At 53.3% G+C, this 27,944-nt stretch overlaps 2 protein-coding genes across 5 annotated transcripts; one reads left to right on the top strand and one right to left on the bottom strand.

The window, feature by feature from the left end:
• The first annotated feature begins 14 nt into the window (after nucleotides 1-14).
• LOC120391011 (KH-type splicing regulatory protein) lies at nucleotides 15-21,057 on the top strand. Of its 3 annotated transcripts, XM_039514187.1 has the most exons (21): nucleotides 15-402; nucleotides 4,065-4,121; nucleotides 5,356-5,452; nucleotides 6,049-6,087; nucleotides 6,421-6,460; nucleotides 7,044-7,093; nucleotides 8,369-8,440; nucleotides 9,216-9,273; nucleotides 10,132-10,303; nucleotides 11,260-11,358; nucleotides 12,934-13,032; nucleotides 13,232-13,334; nucleotides 14,304-14,404; nucleotides 16,327-16,468; nucleotides 16,574-16,734; nucleotides 16,855-16,973; nucleotides 17,780-17,868; nucleotides 17,962-18,159; nucleotides 18,709-18,786; nucleotides 18,939-19,099; nucleotides 20,332-20,892. In XM_039514187.1, the coding sequence occupies exons 1-21, from the start codon at nucleotides 217-219 to the stop codon at nucleotides 20,338-20,340; spliced, it is 2,130 nt and encodes a 709-aa protein (XP_039370121.1). In that variant the 5' UTR covers nucleotides 15-216; the 3' UTR covers nucleotides 20,341-20,892. The 3 variants fall into 3 exon arrangements, with proteins under 3 accessions (XP_039370121.1, XP_039370120.1, XP_039370122.1); XM_039514186.1 differs by having other exon boundaries at nucleotides 18,939-21,057; XM_039514188.1 differs by lacking the exons at nucleotides 4,065-4,121; nucleotides 20,332-20,892 and having other exon boundaries at nucleotides 217-402; nucleotides 18,939-19,150.
• LOC120391012 (adenylate kinase isoenzyme 1) lies at nucleotides 20,677-27,944 on the bottom strand. 2 transcript variants are annotated; one of them, XM_039514190.1, is made up of 6 exons: nucleotides 27,475-27,944; nucleotides 25,542-25,741; nucleotides 24,951-25,064; nucleotides 24,394-24,588; nucleotides 23,791-23,864; nucleotides 20,677-21,590 (listed from the first exon to the last, which is right to left on the bottom strand). In XM_039514190.1, the coding sequence occupies exons 1-5, from the start codon at nucleotides 27,533-27,535 to the stop codon at nucleotides 23,796-23,798; spliced, it is 639 nt and encodes a 212-aa protein (XP_039370124.1). In that variant the 5' UTR covers nucleotides 27,536-27,944; the 3' UTR covers nucleotides 20,677-21,590; nucleotides 23,791-23,795. The 2 variants fall into 2 exon arrangements, with proteins under 2 accessions (XP_039370124.1, XP_039370123.1); XM_039514189.1 differs by lacking the exon at nucleotides 20,677-21,590 and having other exon boundaries at nucleotides 23,729-23,864.

Genomic DNA, 27,944 nt, shown 5'->3' with positions numbered 1-27,944 from the left:
TTCCTTATCGGGATTGGCTGCGTGTCGTTGTCACTCAGAGCGCTCCGCTTGTGTGACTGGCCTTCGAGCCTCGCGGGGGGCGGGGATATCGGCGGAGTCCCCGCCCCCCATCCCACCGTGCTTTGCGGGGGTGTGTGGAGAGCTCGGCCTGGTTCCCGCGTTGAGCCCTCGCCGCCGCCGCCTCCTCAGCGTCTCTCGCCGGCCTCAGCCGCCGCCATGTCGGACTATAGCCCGGCCGGGCCCCCGCCCTCCGGAGGGCCCCCCGGTGGGGGAGCCGGCGGAGCCGGAGCTGGGGGCCGCCTCGGGCGGAGCGGGCGCGGGGCCCGGCCCGGGCGGAGCGGGGGGCCGCCCGGGGGGATCCGCAAGGACGCCTTCGCCGACGCCGTGCAGCGGGCCCGACAGGTGAGGGGGCGGCGGGGCCGGGCCGGGAGCCGGGGGGGCCCGGGCCTGAGGCGCGATGGGGCGGGAGAGGGGCCGGAGCCGTGAGGGTTAGAGGGGGTGGGCGGAGGAAGGTGAAGGGGGAGAAATGGGGGCTGGGATGGGGGCCGAGGAAAGGGTGGGAGCCGCGAGGGCTGCGAGCGGGGGTAGAATTAGGGGAACAGGTCCGGGAGCAGAGGGAGGGGTGAGAGGGTTTGGGTTATGGGGAGGGAAGGGGTCTGGGGTCTGGGAGCAGAGGGGGTGCAGAAGGGTATGGAGGGTGGGGATGGGAGGGAGGGAAGGGGTGGGGAAGGGGTCTGGGAGCAGGGAGGGGGTGCGAAGGGTATGGAGGGTGGGGGGATAAGATGGGAGGGAGGGGGTGGAGGGAAGGGGTCTGGGAGCAGAGGGAACGGTAGGGAGGGTGGGGATAAGATGGGAGGGAAGGGGTCTGGGAGCAGAGGGAAGGGTATGGAGGGTGGGGATAAGATGGGAGGGAAGGGGTCTGGGAGCAGAGGAAGGGTATGGAGGGTGGGGATAAGATGGGAGGAGGGGTGAGGGGAAGGGGTCTGGGAGCAGAGGGGAGGGGGTGCGAAGGGTATGGAGGGTGGGGATAAGATGGGAGGGAAGGGGTCTGGGGGTCTGGGAGCAGAGGGAAAGGTATGGAGGGTGGGGGGAAGGGGTCTGGGAGCAGAGGGGAGGGTGGGGAAACATTATGGGGGATAGGGTGGGAGCGGAGGTGGGGGTATGTGTTAGGGAAGCAGGGGGGTGGAGGGAAGGGGTATGGGTTGTGGGAGTGTGGGGATTAGATGGGAGGGAAGGGGTATGGGGTCTGGGAGCAGAGGAGAGGGGGCCTGGAGTGTGGGGGATGGATATGGGCTGTGGGAGGAGGGGGCCTTAGGGGGGTGAGGGAGGCTGGGAGGGTTGGTACCAGGGCTGGGGGGAATGGGGTGGAGAGAGGTATGTAGGGAGGAGGGGAATTGGGCACTGAGGGAGGAGTCTGAGGTAAGTGTTGGGAATGGGCTGGGGTCTTAGGCATGGAAGGGGAGGTGAAGGGTTGGCGGGAACTGGGGGAGGTGATAGGCTGAGTGAAGAGGGGCAGGAAGGTGAGGGGATCCCCCAAGGTGGCCTACTGTTCCCCCCAGGGGGGTAGGATACTCACTTCTATCACCAGCTCGGGGAGGGAAAGGTCAGAGTTATTCATCTGCATTGAGCTTCAGGATTTCATGGTCCATACTGAGGTTATTCTTAGCCTGGGTCTCACTTCTTGCTTCATGCATGTGGAAGAGAGGGATGGCCAGGTTCCTGGGTCTCTTCCTTCACATGTGGCCAGCAGAGAGCTCAGCTCAGCCCTCCCCTATTTCTGCCTGCAGCACCCACTGGGGCCTCATCCCTAGTCCCACCTTAAATAGGCACTTGTTTGGGATGGCCCTCCTTAATTCTGGGGTTCCTTCCGTTCTTGTTGCAACATGACCGTCCCAAAAGGAGAAGGTTAGCACTGTTAAACCACCAACCACCTAAGGACAAGGTTATCTAACCTAATGGGCAGTAGGGCTTGATGTCCTCACACATCCCAACTTCTGCAGGTGTCCCTTGTTTTTCTGACTTTGCAAGGCTAACAGAATGCTATAAAACCCCAGAGCCATGGGCCGCTAGCCCAACTGCTCAAACAAGCTTCTCACACGCAGTCTACAAAAAATAGCCACCCAACATTTGGGAGACAGGGTGACACTTCCCACTGAAATTGTGGAGCCGATTAACATCTTTATCGGTAGGCAAGCCACTGCAACTCATGGCTTCATTTCCTCAGACTACAGAGGAAGCAGCGTAAATGCTGACAAGTCAGTCACAATTCAGATGAACGATTGCATTTGCAGAAGGAATTTCTCTACATTGAAAATGTCTGTATCCTCCTATGACTCGCGGGCACTGGTGGTTGGACATAGCGCTGAAATGTGGGCTCTGCTACCATGCAGGGCAATCCTGCAGTAGTCTTGCCACTGCAAAGAAGTACTGAGATGCTGGTGACCTGGCAATATGTCTTATGCTAATTTTCTTCCCAACTTTTAGGTGTATATTTCTGCAATGCTAAAATCTTGGCATATTAATGCATCTGTGTGTCAGATGGATGCTTCCATATAAAACTGACAACTTAAGTTTGGGAAATGTATTTCTGTATTTTTAATGTCTTGGATGCTTTGTGGCTGGCTCTTGAAATTTGACTTAAAATGAGAATATTAATTGTTTGTTTTTAGGGGATCAAGGGGCAAAGCTCACTTCGTTCAAAAGTGAAGGATCCCAAAAGTGAAACAAATGTGCAACCTTAAATCAGGAATAAGTTTGTTTTTAATAAAATGAAGAGGTGGGTGGGATGGTTTAGTAGACTAATAATGGGGTGTACAAAGCTTTTCGCTTCTGTGTCACTGATTGAAGTCCAGTCCAGTTTGATAGCTACCAAAAGTGCTTACCATCAAATTGTGTGGCTGGGCTGGGGAGTTTAAGAACAGGTGTGCACTTAACTTTTGTCAATAATAATGTCAGTTTAGGATGTGATTTATAACGACACTTTTATACTGACAAAAGCCCTAGCGTAGACCCAGTTATGCCAGCAAAGAAATACTTTTCCAGAATAGCTTCTTTCCTTTGGAGAACTGTGTAAACTGTCCCGGTACAAACACTCTTAATCTGCATCACCACTAGAAGAGTTTGTAAAGAGAGCCCTGCGTGGGACTATTTTTTTTTTAAAAATCCTGCTCCTATTCTGCCCTGCAATACCCACTCCCACCCACTCCTACATTATTTCTTGCATTTTTATCCCACTCCCACCTGGAAAAAAACCTTAGATCCGACAAGAGAAACAGATTCCCTCCATGCTACTAAAAACAAAAAAAGTCAAAAACAATCCCATCAGTTTCTTTCTCTCTGAAAAAACGGAATTCAGACCATTTTTGCCATTAAAAGAATAAAACAAATCTTTAAGCATTTAGAGTTTTCCGGCAAATTACCGCAGTCTGGGGGGTGGGTTTTTTTGCCCATCCAATTGCATCTGCACAAAGTAAATTTTACCAGTTCCTGGTATTATGGCAACAGGTCCTGCGGGACCTGCAGGATTCCAGTCCCGCTGCAGGGCTCTGTTTGCCAGGTTCGGTATCTTGTAGCTATCCCAGCAAACCTTTTCTGGTAGTGATTAGGCTTCAGTTGGCTTCTCAGTGAACAAGTGTCCACAACACACATCACCAGAGTTCAATGGGCTTCCTCACCAAAGGGGCGAAGTATTGAGTGGGCCATGGAAACTGAGCTGTCCTGTCCTCTGCCCCAAGGAAGAGTCCCTCCAGGTCACTTGAGAATTGCAGTTCTTCCGGGCAGGGAGAGCCTTTTGTGAATTGTACAGCAGCAAGCTCGCTGTCAGCACTTAACGATAATCACTAGTAGTAGTGGATGACACACATTGCTCGGGGCATTGTAGGGAATCTTGCCTTGCTGTTGGACTACCGTGGCTGTACTCGATTTGGCTAGGTAGAGAACTTTGATCTTCAGTGCTGTCAATCTTATGAACACTATAAAAATGACTTATCTGCCAATACCCAAGCACAGGATTTTCTCTGTCCTGCAACAGCTGAGCACATCACCATGTCCTCTACTGTCTTCAGGTGCCTGTGGTGGTGTCAGCTCCTGTTGAGCAGAATCCTAAACTTGAGTTGCAGCAGGTAAATAAACAAGGGAGCTACTTCTAAGAATCAGTTGAAAACCGATGTTAATGCAGTGTTAAGGTTGTGAATTTAAATGGGAAATACAAAATATCATCTGGTCGTCTTAATTCTATCCTATTGGATCTTAATGGTATACATTAATCTAACCAGTAATCGAAATGATGCATATTTGTTGGTACCAATTATTAGTGAATATACTCGTTACACATTTGTCTTGTGTGCACAAATTCAGATTCTCATAAAAACACTAACTATTGCAATGCTTGACTTCTTAATTAAAATTTGCAACCTTCATGTTGTATTAATTTTTTTGCATTTAATTTCCTAAGTTTAATGAAAGAGGGAAATCTGTCTGAGTTGTGTACACTCATGTTAATGCAAAAGTAATGCATGCGCACACCTAAGAGACACGAGTGTGTACTGATGCTTCCAGAGAGTTAGCTGGAGTGGGAGAAATTTGAACTGAGCGTGAGCTAACAGTTCTACATACAAGAAACACTGTTGTGACCCTGCATCCTACCTGAGAGGTAGGAATGGGACAACATCTGTCTCAATTGGAGTTCAAAAGTGGACCCTTAGCTAGTGAAATTTGCTGCTGCACATTCTACTTCCACGCTCTAACTCCAAATAATTTGAATGTGGTATAGGGCTCTTGACTGAGAGTTCTGTCTGGTAGGTATAAAGACTGAAGGTACTGCCACTTTTGAGTTACATCAGTGAACAGAAACATAGGAAGGGACATTTATAACGTGGTGTTAAATAAGGGTTTTTTTTTGCATAAAAGTCGCATTTTGGTTGAAATAAAGTACAAATCTTTCAGCCCCAGAAAATGTTTTTCAGGAAGTTTAAGCACATGAGCTATTCGTATTTAGTAGCTGCAATTTTTCAGCTTTAATAGTGTTTGCTACATGCAAATACAATAACAAATGTCATTAACTCTCTATATAGACCTAGGTTAGAGCATATTTTTTTAGTGCTGTAATAACATTCTAGCCCTCGCTTAGCTTAAGCGTGGTTGTTTAATGTAGTCATCTGAACTGTGTAGTCTAGCCTAGGACTTTTTAAATGGCATTGCCGTTACTGTGTGGTATATTTAATGGACTGAAGGTCCTAGGGCTTGAGAATTTTGTTTTTGCTAATCCAGTTGCTTTTACTTTCCCCATTGTTGCTAATTTCTGGAAGGATTTTCCCTTTGGTAGTAACTGTACAATGCCAACTGCTTTCTTTTCAGATAGCGGCTAAAATTGGGGGTGATGCAGCTACCACGGTGAACAACAACACTCCAGACTTTGGGTTTGGGGGTCAGAAGAGGCAACTGGAAGATGGAGGTACTGCAGGGTGTTCGTTGTCTATATTTGAACAGCACCATTATGTGATGAGAGTGCTGGGCCTTAGTGATACTTAGCACTTACATAGTGCTGTAGATCTTGGGGGGAGGCTTTTCAGTGTATCCCTATTGTACAGATAGCACAGATGAGAAGTGACTTGCGCAAGCTCTCACATAGAGCCACTGGCCGAGCTGGGAGTAACCCTCAATGTCTCTCTGCACTCTTAGTCCAGTACCCGCTCTACTCGAATCCATGGCCATCTCCGATTCCCATATCTGTAGAAGTGCCAGGGCCCTTCAGCATGGGTGAAAGATTCCTTGGTGTTGTCTAAGCACAGGCTGGAATGTACTACATAAATGCTAGTTGTTGTCATAGGTGCTTGGATTTAGAATATTACTTTTTATTTTGATAAGTTTCCATTGTTTAAATGTTCTGATGGTTTCCTTAATGAGGATGTACCTAGCTCACATCTAGCCCATCATACTTCAGGAGTTGGTCTCCTATGTCATGTGTCAGCATGTGGAGACGGGAGGCCACCTGTAAGTACTGGGAAGAGGTTGGCTTGCATCTAATCTACTCCCTTCTCTTTCAAACAGACCAGCCAGAGAGCAAGAAACTGGCTGCTCAAGGTGACTGTAAGTACAACTTACGTTAAAAGGGATGGGAAAATAACATTATAGCTGGTGCCTGAGGAGGTGCAGTTAACCACCTATAAAACCCTCTGATAGCTGGTGCTCACCTGGAGTGGGTGTTCCACATTGAGGCTGAGGAAAATAAGAGAGGATTGGGTGAAAGGAAGGGGAAGATTTGGGCTAGAAATATGTAGGAACCTGTTTTTAACCTGCTGGGATTTTTATCTTCCATAGTCTGCCTGGATAGTGACTGATTTGTTGTTGGCTTTGTGGTATTGGTCTGCATTCTGGTATGTGAATTCATAACCCAAAACCTCTCATGGTTTTTCTTTTCAGCAATGTCAGCTCAACTTGGACCGATCCATCCTCCTCCCAGGTAAACTCTACCTTCATCCTTCTCCCCCACCCCAAAGTCACAAGGCCTGTGAATTTGAACTGTACATTCAGAACCAGATTAGTAACACATCTCTTGTACTTCAGACATCTGCAGGAGGGGCAACATTGTGATGCCCCAAAACTTAACCAGCTGCTTTGCTCAGATGTGAGGCTTACACTTCGAGTCGTGTGACATGCCATTGGGGAGACTGGTCACTCCTGGCATGAGTGGGCCGTGTTGGTAGTGAGGGACGTGCTTCTTGGCCACTAGCGCGGTATTTCTAGCTCTTGTGCAGCCTTTGCTTTAGGTTTCGTAGCTTTGGCTTCTGTAAAACCAGAGCACTGTGTGCAAATGTTGAACAAATGGACTCCAGGACACGTAACTAGTTTGCCGTGCGTAACCCTGACACTCACACATCCCCTAGACAGGTGTCAGTAGCTCAGTCACCTTCCAATCGGTCTGTCCTCCCAGGAGAAGGGAAGTCCTTTTTTCTTTTGTTTCTGATCGATGCAGGTGACTATCGGTTCCTTTTTTGTTACCCTCCCACTCCTCACTTTAAGCCGCTGACCGTTTCCCTTTGCAGGTCTACAGTGACTGAAGAGTACAGAGTACCTGATGGCATGGTGGGACTCAGTGAGTATTAGACAGGGAGGGAGCAGCCTGCCGTTGCTTTAGTGAAAGGCTTTCACTGTTACTTTTACTCACAAATACCATCCTGGCTTCTCAGTGCCAGTTGCTGAGTTTTTTGCAGAAAAGCTCAGTTGTTCTTGGCTCTCTGCTCTGATCCCCATCACTGTGTTGGGTGACAGCTATCCAAGATCTCTGACTAGCATTTGAGTCTTATCCTGACACTCTGGCAACTCTGGTGTGGCACTTGTGCCAGCCAGGAGAGATGCAGGGTGGAGCATTTTGTTTTATTGAATGCACAGGCTCGGACTCCCTGCTTTAAATGGTAGGGATTAGATACTGAGGGCAACTTCCTAACTGGGTGTTGTCACCGTGGTTGTTGGCACTTCCATTGTGCACTGAGATTGTAGTCTGGGCAGTGGCATGGATTCACAGGAGTGTTGTGATGGGCTCCGTGTTGCTCTCCCGGGGAACAGGAGACGTTCAGTCTTGTCTGGCTGATCTGAGAAGCAGTGACTGGCTCTGAAGGGAGTCCAATCTAGACCTTTGCCAGAAGGAATGGTGGCTTCCGCGTGATGCTAAGCAGGAGAAAACTGGGCTCCATTGCATACAAGATCTGAGCCCAGGAAACAGTTGGTTTACAAGATGCGGTTTCAATTGGCTTGGCTTTCTGAGCTTTTTGAGGCTAGAGGAGGAGTTGGCTGAGTTTGGGTGTACCAAACTCGCCTTCAGAGGCTACTGATTCCTTTAGGCTGCCCAGGCCCTGTGGTGAACAAGGCCCTTCTGAGAGTCTTGTTTAACTAGATTTAATATTTGAATCGGTTGCTCGTCTTCCCCCTTCTGATGCCCATAGACTCGCACTGGGCTGGAGCCCTGCATTCTGTGCGCTGCTGCTTCAGTTTCCCCTTCTCTAGAAAGGAGATAATGAAACTCACTCGCCTTCGTAGAGTGCTTTGAGATTCATGGTTGAAAAGTGCCATACGTTAGTAGCTGTGAGAGCGAAGATCATCCTAGAACCTGCAGTGTGGGGGGGGCCCTCCCACTACATTGTATCTGGACATTATTTTTACCATTTCTCCAGTAGAACGTAAGGCTTCTATCTTCTGCATGGAGATAGATGGATATTGGATTGTTTTCTTTTTAAAGTGGTTACAGATTAATAGACCATAACTGAATCACGTGAAGCAGTTTGCTTTGAGGTCTGTCTGCTAGTGACATTTCCTTTCTCTGTAGCAAGCCAGTGTTGCTTAGCAGTTCTTCTCCTTTCCTTTCTTTTTCCAGTTATAGGCAGAGGAGGTGAACAGATCAACAAAATCCAGCAGGACTCGGGCTGCAAAGTACAGATATCGCCAGGTATGGACTGGTGCTTCTTGGGAATCCTTCATGGTGCAAGAACTCTGCCGAGCGCTCCTCAATGCCCAGCTAGACTTGTCTTCCTGGGCCCCTTCATTTGAGGTGTAAATTTATACTAGTGAACATCATTACCCCTGTGAGCAATGGATGTGGTAGAGTCTGTCTTCTGATGTCTCTAGTATGTTGTCGGCCTCTGTGGCAATTCCTGGGTGGAGTTCTGTACAGCCCACATTATGCAGGTTAGACTAAATGATCATCATGGTCTTTTCTGGCCTTAAAACTCTGAATCAAAGAATGCCCATGGCACCAGGTGTTCCCCAGAAATGTTCTAATGTGTTCCCGGGAGCGTATGTGGTTTAATAGTGCGTTAGACAGCCCTGGCCATGTCTTCCCTGGGATGCAGTGAGTTCGCTCATCTATACAATATTGCCTCGCTACTGTAGTGATGTCCTATAAATACCAGGGGTCATTGATATAAAGTGGCAGAGGCCGTCAGCCCCAGCAAGTAGAACAGAATTTTGAGCCACATGGCACAGTGTGCATCTGCTTAGCGAACTCAGCCACCACAGAGCATTCCCCCTTCAGATCTCTGCCCAGTTATTCCAGCTCCTTCCCTGTGCCATGGGCACATTGTTTTCTGAAACCTGTTGCCCAGGCAGAGCTCTGACTTGGTTTGTAGGGAGAGAAAGCATAAGCACATCTGTAGAGGTGCCTGTGGGAACCTCCAGGCGAAATGCCCTTGGAGCATGTCATTTAACGTTGTCTCCTCCTACAGACAGTGGCGGATTACCAGAGCGGAGCGTCTCTCTGACTGGATCCCCAGAATCTGTCCAGTGAGTACACCCCTCTTTTCAACTATGGGCCCTGGTGCAGCTGGGAATCGGCTGTCTGTCAGGCAGGGACTTGTTGCTGAACTCTAAGCGCAGATCTTCAGAACTTGCTTTGTGTTTGCTGCCTCTCCTCCCTCACTGACAAACCACTGCCAGTGGTTCTCTGTCACCTGCCTTCTGCCGCGCTGTCCTGGAGGTTCTGCTGCTGTTTGGTGCTTTTCTTCTTGGGAACGTCCCCTGTCTTCAGTGGGGACAAGGGCCCTATAAAGTTAGTGGGAAGAGACCCTGAAGAAAATTCATAACCCTTCCCAAATAGTGAAATTCTGGGTGGGAGGTTTGCAAGCAGGTGCCCCGTCCTTAGAAGGGACTGGTAGCCTCTTGCCTTGAGCTGGGCAGTTGACAGTTTGGCCATAGGATGTAAAACCAAAATACCCAGCTTTAAGTAGGAATCTCCTGACCTTACAGCTCAGGGCTCTTGGTGACAGAACAGCAGTGTCTGCTTTGGTTTATAATCATGGAGTTAGGGTGTAGCACAGGGCAGCCCAGGGCAGCATGGCAACTGGGCCTGCCTTCTTGGCAAGGCATTGCTGTCCTTGACTGAACAACCCCCCTCTGGAATACTCAGGGCTAGATGGAAACCTGCCCAGTGTGTGGTATCTGGGCTGTCCTCAAGTCTTGAGACTTGGCATGGTGGGATGGGAGCTCACGGAGAGGGAGGCATCCCGGAAGGGAGCTGGATGGGCCGCTGCAGTGCCGGGGCCTGTCCTGTGTATTGCATTATTAGTGCAAGGTGTATGAGGCTGATAAGTGCGCTTGCCCCCTGCTCACCACCACTGCTGGGCTTTTTCTTTCCCCTCACAGGAAGGCGAAAATGATGCTGGATGATATCGTGTCGCGGGGTCGTGGGGGGCCACCTGGCCAGTTTCACGACAACGCCAACGGGCAGAACGGCACAGTGCAGGAAATCATGATCCCGGCCGGGAAGGCAGGGCTGGTGATCGGCAAAGGGGGAGAGACCATTAAACAGTTACAGGTAAGGGCTGGGAGCCACCCAGGCTGTGGGGCAGGTGGACAGAGAACTCCCTGTGGTTAGAGCAGGGGGCAGTGCACCAGAGCTGCCTCTTTTCCCCGCACTTAGCAATTTCCTCCTCCTCCTCCCTGTCTCGTTAGCGCTACCTGCATTGGCTCAGCCCCCTCTAGCATGGTGCCTTTGTAGCCTCTTAATCCTGAGCATTGAAAGGCTTGTGCTCTAGGGCCACTGATTCCTTCCGAAATTCTGGTCACTCACTAATGCGGTGTGTCCAGCTGGGCCTTGTTAGCTCAGGTGGGGTCCCTGGTCCTTCGCCTCAGGCCGTCTGCAAGAGGGGTTATGTTGGTGGTGGTCCACCAATATAAGCTGGCCTTGGCACCCATCTCACTTACCCTGGTAAGTCGCTCTTGCAAGCCCCAGTTTGCACTGGAGCACCCCTGTGCAGACTTCCCTAGGCTGGCTAAGCCCCAAGGCAGCTTTTCTTAGCTGCCTCCCTGGCATCTCTGGAAAAGTGCAGCAGGAACAGAGGGACACTGAGTCACACGTGCATCAGCCAGGGCACAGGGAATCCTGCCTAAGTCAGCACGTGTTCAGAAAGCTTCACCACTGGAAGGGCTGAGAGTGTAACTCAATGGAAGCCTAAAACCCTGGAGATCCCAAAATCTACAGGTAGGGGCTTGTGCCCTCGGCAGTGATGGTTCCAGGGCTGCTCTCCACTGCCAAGTGCCGTATCTGTAATGGAACCAGAGTTCATGACACAAGCTGAATTCTGGGGTGAGTCTCTTGAGACCAGGGTGAAGTTCCTGGAGTTGGGTAGTGGGGAAGTCTGGTCCCTTCTCCTTCCCCTGTCAGAGCTCAGGTCACCATAGGCTGTGGCAGGTGCACAGCATGCTGGAGAGTTCCAGCTATCGACTTGCCCAACCCCTGGCTGATTTCTTCCAATCTCCACCCCAATGCAGGAGCGAGCTGGAGTGAAAATGATTTTAATTCAAGACGGTTCCCAAAACACCAATGTAGACAAACCCCTTCGGATAATTGGAGACCCCTACAAAGTCCAGGTAGGTCTGGCTGGCTCGCCCTAGTTGGGAGTGTTTGTGTATGTAACCATGTGTGTGGAGAGCAAGGGCAGGAGGTTGACTGACTGCACTGTGGCTCTATTTCCCCGTGGGGAGGGCTTGTTGTGGATGGTATAAGGGGGTTCCCGTTACATGGTCCCTTTATTGCAGTGGCTCTCAACCTTTCAGACGATTGTACCCCTTTCAAGAGGCTGATTTGTCTTGTGTACCCCAAGTTTCACCTCACTTAACCACTTGCTTACAAAATCACTTTTGTATTTTTAAGTCTATCATTGCCCGCTATTACTGAACAAGTGGCTACTTTCTCACTTTACTGTATAATTATAAAATAAATCCATTGGAATATAAATATTATACTTGCATTTAAGTGTATAGTCTATAGAGCAGTAGGAACAAGTCCTTGTCTGTATGAAATCTTAGTTTGTTGGGACTTGGCTAGTGCTTTTTCTGTAGCCTGTTGTAAAACAGGCAGATCTCTAGATGAGTTGATGTATCCCCTGGAGGACCTTGTGTACCCCTGGTTGAGAACCACTGCTTTAGTGGTCAGTGGTTACTGGCCTTGGGGCCATTCTGAAAGATCTACTTTGGCTCAAACCTTATAAAAGTACTAGTGAGTCTCTTTGATCTCTCCAGAACGATTTACACGTTCAGAATTGCTTCACGCACACATCTCCCCCAGTGAAACCACTCTGGGTCCCACAGCACAACCTTGTTTAGGACAGGAAGTGAATACTGAATAGTGTCTGCTTGAGGAAGGATGGGCTTGTGGTTAAAGCACCAGGGTAGGAGTCTGGAGATTTGGCTTGTAGTCCCAGCTATGCCTCTCCACTGGCTGTGACACGGTGATGGGCATCTTGCGAGGACATGGACAAGTTGTTTCTTTTCCCTATTTCCCCAAAATTACACTTAGAGTGGAAATGAATTTGATGTAAACTTCTGAGCTCCTCAGATGGTGAGCACAGTACAGGTATAAATGCACTGAAACGATTACGTTAAGCAGCTAGGGAGTCTGCCAGTCATTGCAGACACTGTATATCCTTGGGCAGTTTGACCTCTGTCTGCTTATACCTCAGTAAAAGGGGGCTGACTATACCTGCCACACAGCTGTAGTGGATGTTCTGCTACTTATAAATTACTGAGGTCCTCTGTGAAGGTGCTGGGCAAGTGCGAAGCAGGCGCTCTGCCACAGTGGCCTAACAGTACCTGCATGGCTAGGTAGAAAGGACTGAGGCTGAATTTGGGAATTGCCCAGGAGACTGGGAACAGAGCAGTGCGTGCCTGAACTATGCACCGTGGCTGGGGGTGTGCGTGTCACTCCTGGGTCTTCACTGGAGCAGCATTGTTCCCAGCCGCTTGGTAGCAGCTATGGCTTTCCGGGACCACTGGGATCCGTTCTGTGTGGGGCCCCTGGGATTAAAGTCCCTTAACCAAGCCAATGGTCCCCATGTATTTAAAGAAGGAATTCTTGACCGGGTGCCCCAGGTCCATGCAAGCCTCAGGCCTGCAGCGTGAGGGTCACTGGTTCCCTGGGCTCATGTTGCTGTTTCTTGTTTGCAGCAAGCATGTGAGATGGTGATGGACATCCTGCGAGAACGTGACCAGGGAGGCTTTGGTGACCGAAACGAATACGGTTCCAGGATCGGCGGAGGAATAGATGTAAGACCGATGTAGCGCGTTAGTTTGGGGGACAGTCTGCCTGCTGCTGGTTCTGTCAAGGGAGGATGTTACGTAGTCTGACAGTAGGGGGCAGCAGTCACCAAACAAAACCTTGGGCCTAGTGTCCTAGGAAACGACTTCCTGGGTCTTAGCCGTTTTTCCTGTTCTCCAGTTAATTTTGCTCTTGACCCTTGCTCAGGTCCCTGTGCCCAGGCATTCTGTCGGGGTGGTGATTGGCCGTAGCGGAGAGATGATTAAGAAAATACAAAATGATGCTGGAGTTCGGATACAGTTCAAGCAAGGTCAGAAGCCTAAATAGCTCTCCTCTTCCCCTTCACCAGAGAATCCCTCCAAACCCATCACCTGCATGGCTAAGCATCAAGATTCTTGTCTACCAAAAACTCAGCCTGGGTTCTTCTGCACACACGTTGCCTTGGGTGTCGATACCGTAACTCACATCATTCAGTGATCCCTTCGGAGTTCCTCATTCATATCAGCACCATACTAGACTTTTGGGGGCGGGGAGGGTATTTTTCCTGAAAACCAATAAAACGGATTGTTTTGCTTGGAAAAAATCCCTAGACTTGCCTATCCAAGCTCACACCTGTGGGTTAAAGGGTCAGGAAGGAATTGTCTTCCCCCATACATGAGTGCAGGAGCCCAGTGCGTTATGCAGAGTGGGATGGGATGGTGGCCTTTTTCTGAAGCAGCAGGTATCAGCCACTTCCAGAGGTGGATAACCTGGTTTAGGGAACCAGTGGTTGACCTTGGGTGGCAAATCCTGTGCTCTGAGCAGTCGTTAACAGATTTCACTCAAGAGGTTAATTTCCCACATAGTTTAAACATATCACTTCAGCAATCTGCTTCTTCAGGCTGATTGGATGTGTCACCTGCCCTTACACCCACTGATCCTGTGTTAATGAAACGGGCACCGTGCATGCGTAAAAGGCAGACGAAGCGCATTTTAGCATGGTCCTCGCTGTCCAGATAGTCTTAATCCGGGAGGTTGGCGCCTGGTACTCGTACCCAGTCCATACAGCCCTCTACCATGGTCCCTGAGTGCCACAGCTGAGGATGGGTGCAAGGGGGATACTATTTTGCAGAGATGCTACTACTTCCTTTTACACTGCTGCGACCACAATGGTAAACCTCATCCCCTGCTAATGCCAAGTGTTCTGGGGCCTGGCGCTTGCCCAGAGCCCTTGTTTTGAGCAGTCAGGCATGGCAATGGGTACCTTGCTTTGCTGAGCTGGCTCCTGTGCTTGTTTCAGATGACGGGACAGGTCCTGAGAAGATTGCCCATATTATGGGGCCCCCAGACAGGTGCGAGCATGCTGCCCGGATTATAAACGACCTCCTGCAGAGCCTTCGGGTAGGTAACGCTGGGGTGCCCCACTCCAGCATACCGCCCTAGACGGGGCCGACTCCCCACCCAGTGTGTGTGCCTTAGCAGAAAATGCATCCTTATTAGCTGGTGAATAGAGTGATTCAGGGAGACGGTCTCAAAGCAGCTTGGTAGATCAGAATGAGACCTACCATGGGACAGGTTTCCCTGCTGCTGTGGGGTTCTTACACCTTCCTCCAAAACCTTGGGGGTTGCGTCTACTGGGATGCTGGGCTAGGCTGGCCTCAGGTGTGATCCCGTCTGGCTGTCCGGACGTTCCTTTCACCAACAAAGGAGTCCTAAAGAGAACCCGTGCCACTGCTTCTGCTGTGTGATGTATAAAGGGGCCTGAAAAGTCAAATTTCTTCCTACTTAGTTCTAGGTTTAAAAACAAATCAGGACTGATCTTCCCTGGTTTTGGCAGACCTGTGGGAGATAGAAGCTCTGTTTATTGCAAGCTCTTAATACTGTAATTGAAAAGCTGAGTGTTGCCAATTAGGGTTCTTTTAAATCAAAATGTTAATTAGATGTTAACAGAAACACTTAAGTGGTGACTCAGGGCATGTCCACACTAGGGGAGCTACAGTGTCACAGCTGAAGCATCTTAGTGTAGACCAGGGGTCGGCAACCTTTCAGCAGTGCTGTGCCAAGTCTTCATTTAGTCACGTGCCAGTCAGACATGTCAATGTTTTTAGAAGGCCTCTTTCTAGAAGTCTATAATGTATAAATAAACTATTGTATGTAAAGTAAATAAGCTTTTTAATATGTTTAAGAAGCTTCATTTAAAATTAAATTAAAATGCAGAGCCCTCCCGACTGGTGGCCAGGACCTGGGCAGTGCAAGTGCCACTGAAAATCAGTTTGCGTGCCGCAAGTTGCCTACCCCTGGTGTAGACGCTTCCTACAGTGACAAGGTTTCTGTTGCTGTAGGTAATCCATCTCTTGGAGAGGCAGGTCTTCTGGTGACCTAGCCGCTCCTTTGCTGAGGGTTAGGTCAGCGTAGCTACAGCACTCACAATTTAGATCGACCTAGCTAGGTTGCTAAGTGTAGACGGGGCCAAGGCATGCTCTACAGACTCTTTACTGATTAACTATTTCAGGTGTCATTGTTTCTTCTGAAATAGTTACCCCCGTGCAACCCATAGCGTGGATGCTGTTAGAATAACCTTTAGTTCTTATCAGTAGATCACAAAGGAGATCAGTATTATCCCCATTGTACAGATAGGGAAAGTGAGGCACAAGGAGGACTTGCCCAGTCACTCAGCAGGGCAAAGCTGGGAAGAGAACTCAAAGCTTCTGAGTCCCTGGCCAGTGCACTCTTTACTAGACCACGCTGCGTTCCCCTTATCTGTGCCTCATACCAGTATGGCTTGGGCCCCTTGTCAGGCTTGACAAAGCCCTGGCTGGGATGACTTAGTTGGGGATTGGTCCTGCTTTGAGCAGGGGGTTGGACTAGATACCTCCTGAGGTCCCCCCTTCCAACCCCGAGATTCTATGATTCTTTCCCACAAGGGAATAGCTGTACCGGAGAACTGCCCACACGTGCCATAGGTTGCCTACCCCGTCTAAACTGACTATAAAAGTGTAAAAAGTATCGGCGAGAACCTTATAGACTGTGTGTTTGGAGAGGCCGACTGAGGAAAACCTGACCTTGCAGAGGGAGTGAGATTTCCTTGGCTTTCAGTCCATGCCCACAGCCTGCCCCCAAGTGTTCGCGCTTTGTGCTCTGGGGGGCTCGTGACCTGGCACACACCCGCTTTTCCTCCCTCAGCGGGTCGCTTTTAAAGCTCAAAGCGCCTGAACCACCAGACTGATTTCTCTCCCCCCGCCGGCATGAGTGCCAAGATGTTCACTGCTGCGGTTGGCTGCCAGTGACCCTTCCCTGAAGCTTTCTCTGCTGTTGTCTTGCAGAGTGGCCCGCCGGGTCCCCCTGGCCCAGGAATGCCCCCCGGAGGCAGAGGCCGTGGCCGAGGGCAGGGTAACTGGGGGCCTCCTGGAGGAGAGATGACCTTCTCTATCCCTACCCACAAGTGTGGGCTGGTCATTGGCAGAGGTGAGTGTCCTTTGCCATCGGCTCTTCTTCAGACAGCGGTTCCCGGCGCCTCCCCTGCCACCGCTCCAGCCGAGCCAGAGCTCACAGCTCCACCCTCTCTTCCAGGCGGGGAGAATGTCAAAGCCATAAACCAGCAGACGGGGGCGTTCGTCGAGATCTCCCGGCAGCTGCCTCCCAACGGAGACCCCAACTTCAAACTGTTCATCATCCGAGGCTCCCCGCAGCAGATCGACCATGCCAAGCAGCTCATCGAGGAGAAGATCGAGGTGGGTGCGGGGAGAGCCCCCAGCTTCCACCTACCCCCCCAGCGAGGGGGCAGCAGAGCACTGGAGGCTGACCCGGGGCATCGTGGCTCTCAGCACTTACGGATTATTTCCTCTCTCCAGGGCCCCCTCTGCCCAGTTGGACCTGGGCCTGGGCCTGGAGGGCCCCCGGGCCCTGCTGGCCCAATGGGCCCTTTCAACCCAGGACCTTTCAATCCAGGGCCACCAGGAGCTCCCCCTCAGTAAGTACTGGAACCTCCTGCCTCTTTGGGGGGCACGACATGCTGCAAAAAGGCACTTGTGGTCGGTCTTTAAGGGGGTGGAATGAGCAATAAATCCAGGGGCATCTGGTGGCCTGACGGGGGCTGCTCCCCTAGTGTCCAGGGAATCCCATGTAGTGTCTAGTGCCTGAACTTTGGACCATCCTTTCAGTCTGGGAGCAAGAAAAAAACAAACCCTAAGTTCTGCTGGGGAAGCTGCCAGCCAAGGGCCCCTCTCCTGGCCTGTTCTGCCTGCGAGCGCCCCGGGTGGGGAAGATGGGAGAATGGATAAGACTACAGAGACCTGGTGCTGGATCTTGATAGAGCAGGAGCAGGGCTGCAGGGAGTTAGTCTTCCCTGGTGCAGAGTAGTCTTGGGCTTGTCCTTGGGTGGAGGTGGATGCGAAGACGTAGCCTGTAAAATAGGTGGGGTTAACCCCACCAGATCTCCAGAGCCAGCTGGCCTCTCCCATCCTCGAGAGCTGTGCAATTGGTACTTTCTGCTAGGGTGGCACCGAGGAGCCCTGTCACCACCCTGGAGCCTGCAGTGCCAGGCCCTGGACAAACCCAGACGAAAGGGAGCAGAGCAGAGCAAAGCCTCGGTCCGTCAGAGGGACCAGCTAAGGCCCATGTGGCTCCTGTGGGCTGCAGCAGGGATCTGAGGACCGTGCTTTGGGGAGATGAGCAGGGGCTGCCCCAGCTGTACAGGGGCCTTTCCACCCTCCCAGTCAGCATGTCCCAGCCAGGTTCTGCTCCTCCCTCCTCATCAGTGTCTCCCACTTCTTTCAGCCCTGGGGCTCCTCCCCCCCACCCATACCCTCCCCAAGGCTGGGGGAACACCTACCCGCAGTGGCAGCCTCCGGCCCCTCATGACCCAAGTAAGTACCTCGCGAGGGTGGGCGGGCAGCCCCGTTAGCCATGCTGGCCGGGGCAGGAGGCAGGGTCTGTTCTCATACGTGGCTCCTTTCCAGGCAAAGCAGCAGCGGCAGCAGATCCCAACGCGGCCTGGGCAGCGTACTACTCGCACTACTACCAGCAGCCACCTGGCCCTGTGCCCGGCCAGCCCCCAGCTCCCACAGCGCCCCCCGTTCAGGGCGAGCCGCCGCAGCCGCCCCCAGCCGGCCAGTCCGACTACACTAAAGCATGGGAGGAGTATTATAAAAAACTAGGTAATGCCCTGGGGAAATCATTGTGCCTGGGGGAGGGGGGGGGCACTAGAGCTCGGGCAGAGGCAGCCCTGGGTGAAGAGCGCTCTGCTGGATGGCAGCAGTGACTCGAGGGTCTCAGCCCAGCTCCCTGTGACCCAGGACTGATGCTAGTGCAAAGGCTGAGCATTGAGGGGCCTGAGGACTGAACTCGAGGCAGGGCTGAAGCAGACTGGCCTGGCCACACGCGTGGGCGGAGGGTGGTGCTAGTGACAGGCCACTGGCTGATTTCCCCAGCACTGAGCAGTCAGACCTGTCCAGAGAGGGAAGGGCTCTGAGGTCAGGTGGAGAAGGGGGTTCAGAAGATGTAGGACCGTGGGGCGGACCCCGCAAGGTAGCAGTGTGCCCCGCCGAACCCGTGTGAACATCCCCACTTGGCAAAGCCAGTTCGTGCTGGTCTCAAACCCACTGGGTAAAGGGGGCGGTAATACTGCCAGGCTCCTCCTCCCTCTCCAGCTGCTCACTCCCCATGCCCACCTGTCCGGGGTCCCTAACGCCTGTCTCTGCCCACAGGCCAGCAGCCCCAGCAGCCCGGGGCACCCCCACAGCAGGACTACACGAAAGCCTGGGAGGAATATTACAAGAAACAAGGTGAGTGAGGCCTGGAGCTCCTCTGGGCGGGGCTGTGTGCGAATCAGCGAGGAGAGCCCAGCTCCTGTCCGCTGACCATTGGAGACATGGGGTAGCCCTGTGCCCCTGGAGTCACTGACTCACCCGCTCTTCTCTCCCCTGTCCCATCGTAGCAGCTCAAGTGGCTACTGGTGGAGGACCAGGGGCACCCCCGGGCCCTCAGCCAGACTACAGTGCAGCCTGGGCAGAGTACTACAGACAGCAGGCTGCCTACTACGGACAGACACCAGGGGCTGGGGGCCCAGTGCCACCGCCCACGCCGCAGGGACAGCAGGTGAGTGATCGGCCATGTGCCCCGCTGCCTGCCTTCAACCCCCAGCTGTAGCTCCTCCTGCCTGGGTGAGACCCTCGGTCCCACAGGAAGTGCTTCCTGAGCGGCATCTTTGTGCTCGTGCACCGGCTCCCACATCGGTCGTCGACGGGGATTCAACCCAGGACACCTCGACCTACAAGCATGAGCTGCTACTGCTTGAGCTAAAGGACCCAGTCCATTAGCTGGAGGCAGTAGGAGACTCGTAAACCTCTTCTATGGATCCGCCGCTAGGTGGCAACACAGACCCACGCTGTTAATGTGGATTTACGTTGACCCGTAGACACCGGGGTGGGGGGGGTGGCCAGAGGAGATGGGAGCTCAGGGAAATGGACAGAACTGGTAAAAGATTCTCCAGTTTCCACTGGGCTCTTAGCTCTGGCTCACAGGTCCATTTTCGGGGCTAGGACTTCTTCGTAGGGTTAGGGGTTGTCTTATCCATTGGGGGATGTGGGAGGGATCACTTTGTTAGCCCTGGTAGTTCGGGGAGATCGGGCTGTTGGAATACAGCGAACTCATTCAAAGAGAACCTGGGTGCAGATTCCTACGTTTCTGACCAGCTTCTCCTCCCTAAGGTGAGCGCATGCTCGGCAGCGCTGAACTGAAAGCTGCTGTTTGCTGACCCAGGGAGCTAGATTAGCTCCCGCTCAGCCTCTAGCCTGTCCTGCTGCAGCTCTCAGGGTCTCAGGCCTAGCACCAGGCTGACCCTGCACTGGGCCAGGCTTAGCGGTTACATTCTAGGGCCACGTTTTTCAGAAACTGAAGCCTAAAAATCAGGTTTCAGCCACATCTAGGCACCTGACTAAGTGACTTTTCCAGCAGTCTGGTGATTTCACTTACTTAGCTGCCTAAATATGCTGAATTTCAAGCAGCCCCCTTTAGAAATGCTTCCCCAGGCCAAGACTTTCATCTGATCTTCAGGACTGACCAAAGCTGCTGCTTCTGAAACCTAGATTCTCTTCCAGACTCGACCTGCCAATTTCCCCTTTTCAAATGCCCTGCTTCAGTGGTGGGATTTCCTAGTGTGCAGGGGAGTTGGGAGCCGAGGGCCAGTTTTCGCTCCACTCCCCAACTCGGCAGCGCATTGCCAGTGCCGTTGCAGCAGAGGGTGACCCTGTGTTGCTTTCGGACTCTTCCGTCCGGAGCGATGTCTATCAGGGGTAACTGACTCCTGTCTCTCTCCCCGATCCTTGCAGGCTCAGTGAATTGAATGTGAACTTCCCACCTGTGAAACCCTTTTTGTTTTTGGAAAGAGATGGCCGCTGTTGGGGAAGGGAGCCGGCCCCTGGGTCTGATTGCTGGGTTTCTTAGCGGAACCTCGGCTGCTCCTCCTTCGATTCTCTTTAAAATAAAATAAAATAAAAAAATAAAAATATCTGAATCCTTCATGTTGAGCCAGCTGTAGAAGATAGCGAACTAAAACTGCTGCAAGAACTCAGCCCTCCTGAAACACACGTCGATTTCAGGGTAACATGTTTTTTCTTTTCGTTTTGTTTTTAAAAAAATAAAAATAAAAAACTTTACAAGGAGAAAAAAAATCACTCTGCTTTTTAGTTAGAGTTGGAACATTCCTCGAATAAGGTGTCGGTGTTTCAGATAAAACAACCCCTTTCCCCCTCCCATTTTCCCACAATTGGGACTGGTCTGTCATGTATTTTGTCTGTTCGAGAGGAAACTGAAACAAACAAAATTGTACGCTCAGTTTTTACTTTTTACCGCTTGTTTTTAACTTCACAAATAAATGATAACAAAACCTCCCTGTGTCTGCTGGGTGGCATCTGTCTGTCCATAGGGTTTTGAAGCGGATTGTTCTCATGATATAGCTGTTGTAAAACCTGATGAACTAAGAGCTCCTGTGGTTTTTTTATAGTTTGAGCAGGCAATTGTGCTTTGTTAAATAAAATGCTCTTTTTGTTTTGAAACCAACTCTGCTGCACTGTTTCCGAACCGAGCAACTGGCGATACGCTGCGCCCTGGGTAGTGCCTGTTCCGGGGGCTTTATGCCGCTGCCCCTCAGCAGGGTATCTGGCCTGTTGAGCTGAGGTTACCTCGTGGGGTAAGGAATTGCTTCTGCTGACCGTTCTGAGGAACCGGTGGAGCTGTGCTCGGTCCATTCAACAGCTGGTCTTGGAGCAATCCCAAGGGGCTGTAGCTTCACCTCTGATGCAGTGGGAATGGACCTGCCTACGTAAGGCCTGAGCGCCTCCCACCCATCCATGTTTGGGCAGCAGGGCAGAGCTCTGGTCCCCACTGGAGGCACAGACTGTGCCTTGCCCAGATTCCTCAGGGGTCAGACCTTGCACCTGGCTTCCCCAGCCCTAGGGTCCAGGGCTTAGGGCACGAGCCTCCTCTGCTTATGGACAGATGAACCTCCTCCGGCTTGGACTCTCTGGCTGGTGCAGGAGGTTGTCCAGGCAGATGAGTGAGGGGGACCCGTTGCTTCCCCCGACTCGCTCTGGAGGGTCAGGGTAAGACAGCGAGGGCTGGAGAGCGCTGGCTATCAAAAGCAGCTTGGAAAGGTTCTTCTCCATTTACCTGCTGGACAGTCCCTGGCTTGGGGTGACGCAGGGGGAAGCCTTCCCTGGAACCAGTTCCTGTGTCAGCTCTGCTAGCCTCCCTGTTCTGCCCAGCCAGCTTTAGGGGAGAGCGTGGCACACAGCCCAATTTCAGACTGATGCAGACGTGGGGCTTTGCCAAGCCCCTAGGAGCTAAATCCCCCCCCTGGAGTGGGGTGAGCATTCTCCCTCCATGGGAGACTAACCCGAGCCCGGGCGGGAGAACTGTTACCCTCGTGGGGGCCCTGCATTCCAGCTCTCCCCAGGCGCTCGGCCCACAGGCAGAGCCAGCCTGCTGCTGGTGTACAGGAGAGTCTCATCTTACGCACATTTAACATGCACAAATTCAGCTTTGTGCAGTTGGCAAAAACAAAACACATTTAAATAAGACTGAAAATATATTATTGCCCTTATATAAATCCATGGTACGCCCACATCTCGAATACTGTGTACAGATGTGGTCTCCTCACCTCAAAAAAGATATTCTAGCACTAGAAAAGGTTCAGAAAAGAGCAACTAAAATGATTAGGGGTTTAGAGAGGGTCCCATATGAGGAAAGATTAAAGAGGCTAGGACTCTTCAGCTTGGAAAAGAGAAGACTAAGGGGGGACATGATAGAGGTATATAAAATCATGAGTGATGTTGAGAAAGTGGATAAGGAAAAGTTATTTACTTATTCCCATTATACAAGAACTAGGGGTCACCAAATGAAATTAATAGGCAGCAGGTTTAAAACAAATAAAAGGAAGTTCTTCACGCAGCGCACAGTCAACTTGTGGAACTCCTTGCCTGAGGAGGTTGTGAAGGCTAGGACTATAACAATGTTTAAAAGGGGACTGGATAAATTCATGGTGGCTAAGTCCATAAATGGCTATTAGCCAGGATGGGTAAGAATGGTGTCCCTAGCCTCTGTTCGTCAGAGGATGGAGATGGATGGCAGGAGAGAGATCACTTGATCATTGCCTGTTAGGTGCCCCTGAGGGAGTGAACCTGGCATTGGCCACTGTCGGCAGACAGATACTGGGCTAGATGGACCTTTGGTCTGACCCGGTATGGCCGTTATGTTCTTAAATACTGTACCTGTGGTGCGGGTGGTTCCACCCACCATTAACTCCATGTAACTTTGACTATTTTTGCTTTATGGGCTGACAGCAGAATGTAACCCAGCGTAAGATGAGACTCGCCTGTATTTTTCCTTAACCTGGGACTTGTGCTGAGTGTCTCTCTCTCCCCTCCCCCCCCCCCCCTTGCTGTTGGCTTTTAAGACTCCGGCTTTGTGTGACCTGTGTGCAATGTGTGTGTTGTGTGGAAAGCAGGTTTCTTTCAAAGCTGGGGCGCTCCTCACTCCCATGTAGCTGGGTCTGAATTCACGAATTGGAGAAACACAAGGACTTTCAGTAATAAGCTGGGTGTGTCGATGGATGTGATCTCCTCTTGGCTGCTCCTTGGCCAGTCAAACCCTCCCCACTCGCCAGCCCAGCTGTCATGCAGCCCTGCTCCTCTAAAGGGGGCTGCTGGGGAAAGGCGCAGGTCTGATTCAGGGGCTGGGGGGTGGAGTAGGGAGGTAGGGGTTAGGCCAGGAGGCTGGTGAGCTAATGGGCTGCTCTAGGAGGCAGAGCAGGGAACTGTACCCTGCTGTGTTTGCCTCACTCAAAGCAGCTGGTGGGGGGGAGCTGTGGCCATCTCCCCTGCCCTGGGGTAAGGAGGCTCCCAGAGTCATTTGCTTTTTGCCCTAGGCCAGACCCACCTTGCCTGGCTTTCCTGCCTGTGTCGGATACTTCCCTTGTCTGCAGGCTCCTGGCTTCCTGCTGCCTGTTTCTGTGCAGCTGGGCCCCTGCCTCTAGCTGTGCGGCACCTTGGCTGCTTGCGGACTATCTGCAGCAGCAGCCGCTGCCTCTGGCTGGGGACCCCCTCAAAGGGACCTGGACCCCTGACTTAAGCATGTGGTGTCAGCTCTGGGCAGCAGGGGGCGCTCACGCCCTAGCCCCATGGGGTGGGGCAGGTGCTGAGGGCTGTCGGGGTAGGGCAGCTGCAAGGCCAGGACCCAAACCTCAGCCTTTATTTGAACACAGTCCCGGCCCCGGGCAGGGCAGCAGGCACCTGGCCTAACGGAGGCTGTCGAGGACGGAGCAGCACTTCGCGAAGATGGCATCTTCCGGCTCCTCGCCTAGAATCTGCAGGACATGACAGAGCAGCTGGGGGGGAGCAGCACGTGCCATGGGGCCCTGCAAGCCCCCAGCTCTATTTCCCTCCCCCTGGCCTCACTGAGCCCCTGCCATTAGTACCCCACCCCCAGGAAAGTCTTTGGGGTCCCTGTGCTGGGGGCATGCGGCACTAGGCTCTGCTGAGAGCTGCTGGGTGTTGGCAGCTTTGGGCAGTCCAGGCCCAGCCTCCCACCCCCAGCTGACAGCAAGTTCCTCCAAGGGCTCTCAGGCACGAGGGGCCTGCCCACTCGCTCAGCCCCTGGGTGGTGTTTCCACGCGCCTGGTGAGCGGTACCCAAGATCCTGGTAACCCCAGGGGAGAATTAAGCTGTTGGCATAGGCTGTGCCAGGGAAGGGGCCATCACCCCTAATTCAGAGGGGCAGGGCCCTCCCCACGCAGGCAGCCGGCAGCCTGCAACGGGCTCTGCTGGGCCGTGGGGGGAGAAGGGAAGGGGAGGGGTTAATGCCCAGGAGGTCTGTCTTGGGGTGCCCCCACCTACGTTTCTGAGCAGGTTCTTCTGCTGGTAGTAGCTGATGACGGGCTCGCACAGCGAGTAGTGAGTCTCCAGCCGCTGGCGGATGCAGCTCTCGTGGTCGTCGGCCCGATGGCCGGTCTGGCCCCGCAGCAGCAGCCGCTGGATCATGGTCTCCGTCGAGCAGTCCAAGACGATCACGATGTTGGGAGGACGCCCCACCTGCAGCACGGTAACCCCCCCGCCCTGTTCAGGGGGCAGCCCCTTGCAGGCTGCTCCCTGGCCAGCCACCGGGAGTGGGGAGCAGCCCCAGGGCCAGTGCGAAATGGGCACCAGGCCGTTCCCATGCAAGGTGAGAGGACGGGGTGGGGGCAGAGGCCCTGGAGCAGGGGGAGCTAGGCCAGTGTGCCAGCCCATGACGGAGCCCTCCTGGGTCTGAGTTAGGGAAGTGGCTGCGTCTCCAGCATGTGCTCAGCCCCTCTGAATGCCTCATGCTGCCTCCCTCATCTACCTCCTGGGAGTCAACCCCCCCCCCCCCGCTCTGGCCAGGGGCTGCTGGGCCTTCCTCCCCCCATGGCACTTACCACACGCTCAAAGTCCTTGGCCTGGTTGAGCTCCCGGGGGAAGCCGTTGACCAGGAAGCCCTTCGCCTCCTCTCTCTGCAGCAGGTTGGCGTTCAGCAGGTCGAGGACGAAGCCCTGGGGAGACGGGAGCCCCCTCAGCACTGGGGGGAAGGGCTTTGTCCGGAGCCACCCCTGGCTGTGTGAGCCAGTGCCCCACCTCCCCTTGCCCATGAGACTCGGGCACTGGAGGGACTCCAGACCCCTGCTCAGCTCCTGGCCTCTCCCATGTGCCTGCCAGGCACCAGCTGGGCTGGATCCGGAGTGGTAAAGGGGAGTGGGAGAGGGCTGAGCAGGGCTGGGTATGGCAGGGGGCAGAGCCGGCAGCCTGGCGCTTGCAGAGGGCAGTGAGAGCCAGCGAGCGGCTGATCCCTGCAGCCCATACTGCCTGGGGCAAGGCGCTTGCACCGGCAGGGCTCTTCTGCAGCCTTGGAATGTTTCTGGGGGCCCCGAGGAAGTGCCAGGCGCTGGGCTGATGGGTGGGATCATTCCCCCGGGGGAGCTGGGGGCTACTGCAATCCGTGAGGGGTGGGGTGGGATGGGGGGGAGCCTCACTGAAGGCACCAGGGCTCCTTTCAGCATGATGTCCTTGATTTGGTGCCCCTGGCGCGTGGGCTCGCTGGCTTCCGCCCGCAGCAGGTTCCCCATGCCCAGGTGCTGGAACTGGTACTTGGCAGCCAGCCTCTCACACTGTGTCCCTTTGCCGGAGCCTGGGCCTCCTAGCACGAAGATGATGACTTGCGACTTCAGCATCGCTGCGGTGGGTGAGAGAGGGAGAGAGAGGTTGGGCAGGGGGAAGGGGGGAGACGAGGATCTCCCAAGGTGCAGTGGGCAGGCCTGAGGCTGCTCAGTTCCGTGAGATCCCAGCCCAGAGCAGGGTGGCTGCGGGCACACAATAGGCACTATGGCTGCTGCTCGATGGGGAAAATAAGGCAGGGGAAGGGACCTGGAGTGCCTGGCAGTGGGTACTGAGCTAGACGGACCCTGGTCTGGTCGTGTGGTAACTCCCCCATCTCAGCCATGCAGCAGACATCAGCTCCTGAAAACCCTTGTTCATTTAGTGGAGGGGTGACTGCCCTGGAGCCGCTTCTGTAAGTATCCCACCGCTCCCACCAACGTGCCTCAACCCTGCCCTGGAGAGAGCTCTCTTGTGGCAAGCTCGCTCTCCGTGGCCCACCGCCTACCCCCATCAGTTGGTGGATTTGGGGCTGTGTCTGGCAGGAACTAGTCACCCCGCTGGCTGATGGGAGTCCCAGCTCGAGGCCCTCGGCTGGCAATGCCCAGGAATGGCAATGGGAGAGCCAGGAGCAGAATTTGGGCCAAGGCCTTTCAGTCACTGCCAGCTGTGACAAAGCAGCCACCTCACTGGGACCTGTCCCCGTGAGCAAGGCCTCTGGGACAGCCAGGGTTAAAATGCCTGCGGAGCTGTTCCTAAAAGCCAAGGGCCACCCCATCAATCGCATTCAATCATTCTCTAGTGATGTCTCTACTCCCTACAATGAACGAGCAGTTATGGGCTACATAACGCCCCTCAGATACCAAGAGGGGCCAGACAAGAACACAGATGGGAGAACCAGCGGAGCTCTGTTCATTTCTAGCTGGGATCAATGCGGGGAGGAGCCGGGCCTGACCTTGTGGTAGCAGATCGGCTTCAACGTGCAAAGAGAACCCTTAGAAAACCCAGCCCAGCCCCATCGCTCCAGTGCAGTCCTTTGAAGCTACTGAGCGTTGTTCTTTCTCCAAAGGAATTTAGTGCTGTGAACAGCTTGGGCTGGTAGCCCTGGGGCCCGGCATTCAGTATTTATCTCCAGAACTGAGACCGACTCGCTCTCCCTTATGCAGAAACGCTGTGCTGCTGGCACTCGCTGCCACACGCACACACCCTTCCCTGGCACAGATGGACACACGCACTGCCACTCCATGTGCGTCCATCTCCTTCCGACTTTCTGTGCCAAGCAGGGAATGAGTTTTGATCATCACCCGTGGGAGCTGGATTCCAGGTGGTGAGGCTGGGCTGATGGGTTTCACACCCCATGCTCCCTCCAAGCCAACATCCAGCGTCCCTATTGCAGTGAGATCAGGGTACACCCCAGACCAGTGCCTTCCCCCTAAATCCCAGCCAAGCTCAAGTGCTGCTAGCAAATATGCACTGTTTTCCACGTGGGGCCAAATGCCCTTCTGCTGACCTAAGCAAGAGTTCCCGGAAGAGTCATACGGTAACAAGACAACAAATTAAATCCTCCATCAGGGCCCAGCCTCACCATTGCTTGGGCGGATTTGTCCCTTCCCATAAAGGCTATTTCCCAGCCTTCTCTCGGCTCTGACCACTAGACCCTACTCCCCTCCCAGAGCTGGGAATGGAACCCAAAGCCCTGGCTCCCTGGGCTCTAACCAGCACGACATACCCACCCATTCATACATTTTGATGCCTCCTGAAAGCACAGCAAGCCCCACCCCGCCATGCCCCCAGAGCCAGCTCGCCATTTACCCTGCAGTTCGGGATTCAGAGGCTTGGCAGTTTTAGGAAGCCGGGCCTGGCAAAGTCCCATCTTCCAGGGCACTGACCGTTCCTCCGCTGCACTCCCTTCCCGGGGGCCCCCCCAAAGGTGCTGGCCTGGCCTGCAGCCCTCAAGCTCCCGTGTAAAACTAATCTGGCCATTTTAGCCCGGGCCCTGCTGCTTAGCCAGCTGGGCTTTCTGATGTCACAAGGCAGCTATGAGCTGGCCTGTCGCCTGGGGACAGGATCAGCTGAGCTGGCGCTGGATGCGTGGGAGGCGATTCCAGTCGGTGCTGGAAGTGGGGGGGAGGCAGAGAGGAGGCCAGAGAACGTGGCCTAGTGGCCAGAACAATAGAAGCAAGACACCTGGGATCCCTCCCAGCTTGGCGACTCGCTGGGCCTGTTTCCCCCAGGGGAGGGGGCTAGTTTCCCAGCTCCGAGATCTCCAGACGGGCCTAGTG

The sequence above is a fragment of the Mauremys reevesii genome, linkage group 25, assembly GCF_016161935.1.
Source record: "Mauremys reevesii isolate NIE-2019 linkage group 25, ASM1616193v1, whole genome shotgun sequence".
Lineage (NCBI taxonomy): Eukaryota > Metazoa > Chordata > Testudines > Geoemydidae > Mauremys > Mauremys reevesii.
The sequence above is the reverse complement of the archived record's forward strand: the minus strand, read 5'-3'. Positions and strand labels throughout refer to the sequence as shown.

Coding starts and splice junctions, on each gene's coding strand:
- LOC120391012 (XM_039514190.1), bottom strand. CDS start 27,535: ATGGGACTTTGCCAGGCCCGGCTTCCTAAAACTGCCAAGCCTCTGAAT. Junction 24,589..24,950: donor CCAAGGACTTTGAGCGTGTG/GTAAGTGCCATG, acceptor ACCGTGCTGCAG/GTGGGGCGTCCTCCCAACAT. Junction 23,865..24,393: donor AGAAGAACCTGCTCAGAAAC/GTAGGTGGGGGC, acceptor CATGTCCTGCAG/ATTCTAGGCGAGGAGCCGGA.
- LOC120391011 (XM_039514186.1), top strand. CDS start 217: ATGTCGGACTATAGCCCGGCCGGGCCCCCGCCCTCCGGAGGGCCCCCC. Junction 16,974..17,779: donor CCACCAGGAGCTCCCCCTCA/GTAAGTACTGGA, acceptor CACTTCTTTCAG/CCCTGGGGCTCCTCCCCCCC. Junction 18,160..18,708: donor GGAGTATTATAAAAAACTAG/GTAATGCCCTGG, acceptor CTCTGCCCACAG/GCCAGCAGCCCCAGCAGCCC.